At 38.8% G+C, this 5,585-nt stretch overlaps 1 protein-coding gene across 1 annotated transcript; it reads right to left on the bottom strand.

The window, feature by feature from the left end:
* Positions 1–1,001: 1,001 nt before the first annotated feature.
* On the bottom strand, positions 1,002–2,373 carry LOC143850354 (F-box/FBD/LRR-repeat protein At1g13570-like). Its single transcript, XM_077359613.1, has 3 exons — positions 1,534–2,373; positions 1,280–1,456; positions 1,002–1,190 (listed from the first exon to the last, which is right to left on the bottom strand). The coding sequence occupies exons 1-3, from the start codon at positions 2,371–2,373 to the stop codon at positions 1,002–1,004; spliced, it is 1,206 nt and encodes a 401-aa protein (XP_077215728.1).
* Positions 2,374–5,585: the final 3,212 nt, after the last annotated feature.

The raw sequence follows: 5,585 nt of genomic DNA, 5'->3' as shown, positions 1-5,585 counted from the left end.
ACACCAGTCAATAACCCTAGTGTATCTATATATATAGGGGCTGGAGGCAACAAACTTGGTATTCCAAATTAGATACCTTGGGTGTAATGCTTCAGGCAACCTCTTGCTTGACCTAATTTCTCTAACAAAGTATAAATAACTCACTTTAATGTCGATGCACGGAGAATGCAAACGACTAGAAGGAGATCGACAGGAATCCAATTAACCTCTTAACAAAATAACACAAACATACGCCGGTAAAGGAATAGAGAATTAAAGAGACACGCTTAACGAAGAAGATGAATCCATTTCATCATATCTTCAATTCTTAGACCCAATTGTGTAAAATGGGTAGAGAAAGCAAGAGAGGGAGAGACTTTAGTTTAATGGGAGTGGAGAGGGCATAAAACCCCTAAAAAAGTGAAAACAATAACCTACTTAAAATTGGTTTTTTCTTTTTATGATTTTAGGAACTTTTCAGGCTCCTGTCACTTCCAACCTCTCAAATCTCTAGTTTCTCTTACTCCCTCCCATTTCCAACAGATGGCCCCAAAAATATTATATTGAATATTTTTCTCAAGGTTTTCAAACATGGCTGAAAGAGATTCAATCATAACTACTGGACTCAATTACAAGGTAATAGCTCAGCCAATGAACCCTTGATGGCGAAAACTTTCACCCTCTTAGGAGTACATGTATGTCTTAGATCATGCCTTGCATCACAAGTTGTTGCAGTTATTCTCATCTTAGTTAAATATCAAAGATTAGAAAAGCTAATCTTCCCATTGAACATTGCACAACGCATGCAGCTAAAAAAAAGTTTAAGTAAACAACGGATAAAACAAGAAGTTAATATATAAATCTACAATGTCCAAACGTAATCTCTTAAAGAGTAACTACTTTTTGTTGCTGTTAACTATAAGTCAACTCAAGTATATCATTTCGGCTTGCGGTGAAACTCTTCGGAAGCGCAGCAACGCTTCAAAAATCTTTGATTTCTTGGATATCATATTCTTAGCAATCTAAAAATGCAATGTCTCAAGCACTGGTGCACTAGCAAGTACGAATTTTATGAATTGAAGATCCATTGGCGTGCCCAATATATCAGTCACCTTCACAGTTTTGAGACAATTGAACAAGCAATCCAATCGATCTTGTACTTCCCAAAAGTTCTCAATAGGTTCAGAAGTCACTTTTGCATCAGAATAGACCTAGAGATATCCATCAAACCAAAACTCATTTATACATTTACATCACAACAACACGTGTCGAAATATAATTTAGGTTCAAAAGTGCTTACCGAGATTTCAAGTTCTTGCAATTTAGGGGAGGCTTCACACAAGCAAGGGGAGGCTTCACACAAGCAAAGAGCAGCTAAGATCTCCTTTGAGTTTGTAATATTGATGTTCAAAGTAAGATTCTTCATATAATCATATGTCATGGGAAGCCTGTTTGGTATATCACCTAAAGCCAAAACCTATGATCCAATCAAAACAAGTGAACATAAGGGTTTTACCAAGTGAATTTTAAATGAGAACCACATCATTAAGTTACCTGTAGAAAATAACTCTTCAGTTCAAGACTTTCAAGTCCATGTAGATAGCGGAGAATCTTGACTAAATTGCAAGTTTCCCCTTGCTTAAGATATTTGGACTCGGCAACACTCGAATATGAATCGATGATCAGAGTAGATATAAGTGGAGTGTTTTCAAAATGAAGTACTTCAAAAACACTGCAAAGGCACAAATATTGGAGATTCGGAGCATGGAATCTAAGATGAGTTAAACCATCAATGTTCTGCAGTATCAATCTTCCAAGAAGTGGGCAGTCAGAAATTAGCCATTCCAATGTGTCGCTGGTAATGATAATTCTTTGAAGATCAAGTGACGTCAGACTACTGAAGCCTTTGAATGTTGATGGTGTGTTTAATACACAAAAAAATAACTCCAAATGACTCATTTCATGGTACAAGAAGAGGCAAGAAGGAACTTTATAATGCTCACCTCCACTGATATCAAGGATGAGTTCCTTAATTCCATTTCTCCACAAAAAAAGTATCCACCAATCAATATCATAACAGTTGTCCAGGTAATAGGAACACTTGAACTTGTGAATTGAGCCTTTATGATGTAAGAGAACTTGATCAATAATATTCACAAGCTTATACTTATTGAGTGTTTGATCTGTAGATTGAGGTGGTTTACATTGTCCATCGAATACAAGTTGAGAAATCGTAACCCATTTAAACCTCGACTTGCTCGACAATATACTTGTTCTGACTGCATCCTTTAATGATAAAAGGGCTAGGATGGTGTCTGTAATATTCTCCGGTAAATTGCTTATCATATCTAAGTTTCGATCAGGCTCGTTCTCCAATTTGCAGAAGGAACTCATTTTTTTATTCTTCCGAAATCAGATGATTCAAATTTTAGTCACTCCAAAGTTACACCAAACAAAATGCAGTCAAGAGAAATGGGATCTACAAGAAAACAATTTTTAAAGATCCTGATTTGAAATGCAAGAGTGGCAACCAAGAGGGGGGTGAATTGGTTGTTTTTATTAAATTCTTGCATTTTTAAAACTTTTTCAAAATCACCCCAGTTTATCTTGTCTTAATCAAGTTAGATTAAGTAGGAAAGATAATACAAGTTAAACACAATGTCATGTTTTATTAACTACCTGATTAAGAGTGGATTGATTAACATAGCAAGGGTAGGGTGTGCAATGAGGATTTAACACTAAATAACAAATAAGCAACCACACATACTAGAAGATAGGGAAGAGAGAGAGAGAGAGAGAGAGAGAGAGAGAGAGAGAGAGAATACCGAGATTTATAGTGGTTCGGTCTATCCAAAAGACCTACTCCACTCTTCCAGGTTTGTCTCTTTGGGTACTCCACTAAGGTTGGATCTCTACTACAGCCAGATCCCAAGCCGTTACAATCACCACTACAAATCTTCAAGGGAACATACATTCTCCCTACAATTCCGGATTCACCTTTCCTAACGGGCCAAACCGTATGCCCTCTTATAATGAAGAACAAATGAATGAAGAACTCTCTTGGCCTCTACAAAGGCTTGATGTACAATGGGTGCTCACAAAACTCTCCAAATAAAAGAAATAAGTAAAGCCTATGGAGATCTTCTTCAAGTAGATGTGCAAGTTTAAAGCTCTTTGAAGAAATTCAGTGGATTTGAAAGTTTTAGCTTGAATGAAATTTTTAATGGTTCCAAAAGTTGTTAAATGTTGAAACATATCACATATATAGCTTAATATGATTCATGACCATTTGAGGGTAATTTGGGCATAAAACAAAGTGAACGGTCAAAAGAAAAATTAGTCGTTTGAGCCCCAACGGCTACTTTTTCACATAGACCCAGTCGATCGGGGAGGATCAGTCGACCGCGACTAGTGCCCTGGTCATTTTTATTTTTGAACCCTCGATACCGATGGTCGACTGGCCCTAAGCGGTCGACCGGACCAACCAATCTGGATGGATACTGGAATTTCCAGCACTCGATCCATGATCGACCGAACCTACCTCGGTTGACATGTCTAGTGTTGCGGGTTGGTTGCTGGCATTCCAACAAGCCTCCCACGGTCGACCGGCCTACGGTAGACCGCCCCTGTGTTAAAAAACAGTTTTAATTTTGCAAACTTGATTATTTGGGCCTTGGTCTTTGGGATTTGGTCCATGGTTCCGATACATGTTTTGAGACTTGTAAATGGTGTTTTCAATGAAATACAATTAGGTCTCAAGGGTGGTTTTGAAATAGGTTTGAAAACACTTTGAAAATGCAAAACCACTCGTTGGCTTCAAGATCTTCTTTAGGCTCTTGTGCTTGTAAGAAAACATTTGCTTTGGTCCATGTGACTTCTCTTCTTGAATGTTCTTCACTTTGATTGCTTGAGAAGGTCACCACCACATGTTCATCTTCAAGCTCTTCTTGGCACTGTGCAAGGCATGCTTGTGGGATCTTTAACTTGAGCTCTTAACCTGGACACCTTCCAAGGATGATGTCTCCATGTGTATGCAAGCTCATTTGGTTCATTTGTGCATGTTGATCCTCATGCAACTGTATTGTGTTGTATTGTGCTAGATGTGCTAACTTTGGATTGAATTTAAGGCACTATACTACAAGGCAATACATTAGTCCATAAAGACTAATCAATTTGGGTTTACTAGCATCAAAATAATAAGAAAAATGTGATTAGTTGAACCCAAGGTGAACCTGGGGCTAACATGATTATACTAAGTTCAACTACTCTAAATAAAAACGAACATTGAACTTTATGTTCTGAGACACTCAAGACAATGTACTAAAACATATATTTGTAAGATGATGGATCAACTATTCAGAAGGGCATCTCGAAGTTCGTGACCCTGTTAAAAAAACCCAATCAATGAATTGGGAGCAAAAATGAAAGGCATTGCTCCTTTTTTACACCATAAATATGAATCATGAAGTCCAATTCATGATTCATAAGTTTTTTCTATTGAACAAACCATATTCCACTGATAAGAACCAATAAATGTAAGGATCCGAATTAAAGAAAAATCCAATAATTATCTTCCAGAGAAATTAGATGAAGAAATCTAGAAAAATACCTTCAAAGATAATTGATTCTAGATTAATCATGGACAAGAAATTGCAAGGAATGAAAATATAAAGACCTTATTCTACTATTCACTAGGTTTCGATGGATTTTTGCTTCAAACTTTAGGAGGAGACCCATGTTTTCCCCTCTTCCACCTTCTATGGCACTTTTTTCATATGAATTTTTTTTATATTCTTAAAGAAATTCACACTGTACCCACTTATATACACTAAAAAGAAGAATTTGAAATTTGAAATCCATTTATTACGGTGCTAATTAGCACCTTAATGGAATAAAAATCTCCAGAAAATAAGAACATGCACTCAATGTGCATATAACAAGGTGCAAGGCCAATATATTTTAATGCACATGCAGAGTGTTAGGCCCGAAATCGGTTAACAGATGCGACAGTGACGCAAGAGCCGGGCTAGAAGGCCCGAGGAGCCGAAGTGAAGGAGATAGGGTCCGGATGAACTGTGCTCTGCACAGAAGCAAACGAGGTTAGAATGACCGACCCGGAGTGTACTCCGGATAGGCCCTTCGACACTCAAGTCAGTATGAGCCGGAGTGAAGAGGGAGTTTTTAGAGTGGTGGGTGAGAAGTTATTACCCTAATTTATGAGCTTTGAAAACCCTTTTATAGGAAAAGTTTGGGGTAGGTGGGGAGTTAATGCTCCAAGGCAGGTGTCGACCAGCCATAGGCCCGAGCTCACCTACTCTGGGGTAATTACCGAACTACCCTTGCTGACGCGGGATCTGCAGTGGGCCCACCTCGGGACACGTGTCGGCAGCTGATAGGCTGGTCTGCGGTGGGCCCTCCCCGAGACACGTGTAGGAAGCCGATAGGCTGCAGTATTTTTACACCCCATCAGTTGCCCCCCCCCAGTTCTCCAAGTTATTATGGTGACTTGGGGAAATGTGGTAGAGTACATCTCTGATTGATGGTGGTAGAGGGGCCTGCGAGGCAGTCCGGATTCTGGAGCAGTCCGGATTCTGGGGCAGTCCGGC

This window comes from Tasmannia lanceolata, unplaced genomic scaffold (genome assembly GCF_043159265.1).
Source record: "Tasmannia lanceolata isolate RefF3 unplaced genomic scaffold, GAP_Taslan_0.1 ptg000018l, whole genome shotgun sequence".
NCBI classification, from domain to species: Eukaryota; Viridiplantae; Streptophyta; class Magnoliopsida; order Canellales; family Winteraceae; genus Tasmannia; species Tasmannia lanceolata.
This window is presented reverse-complemented; position numbering and strand designations above follow the sequence as displayed.

Bases quoted from the DNA above. Each gene is read 5' to 3' on its own strand.
- LOC143850354 (XM_077359613.1), bottom strand. From the start codon at position 2,373: ATGAGTTCCTTCTGCAAATTGGAGAACGAGCCTGATCGAAACTTAGAT. The intron at 1,457-1,533 runs GTAACTTAATGA...ATTGGATCATAG, and splicing joins TGAAGAGTTATTTTCTACAG to GTTTTGGCTTTAGGTGATAT. The intron at 1,191-1,279 runs GTAAGCACTTTT...GGATATCTCTAG, and splicing joins TGCAAGAACTTGAAATCTCG to GTCTATTCTGATGCAAAAGT.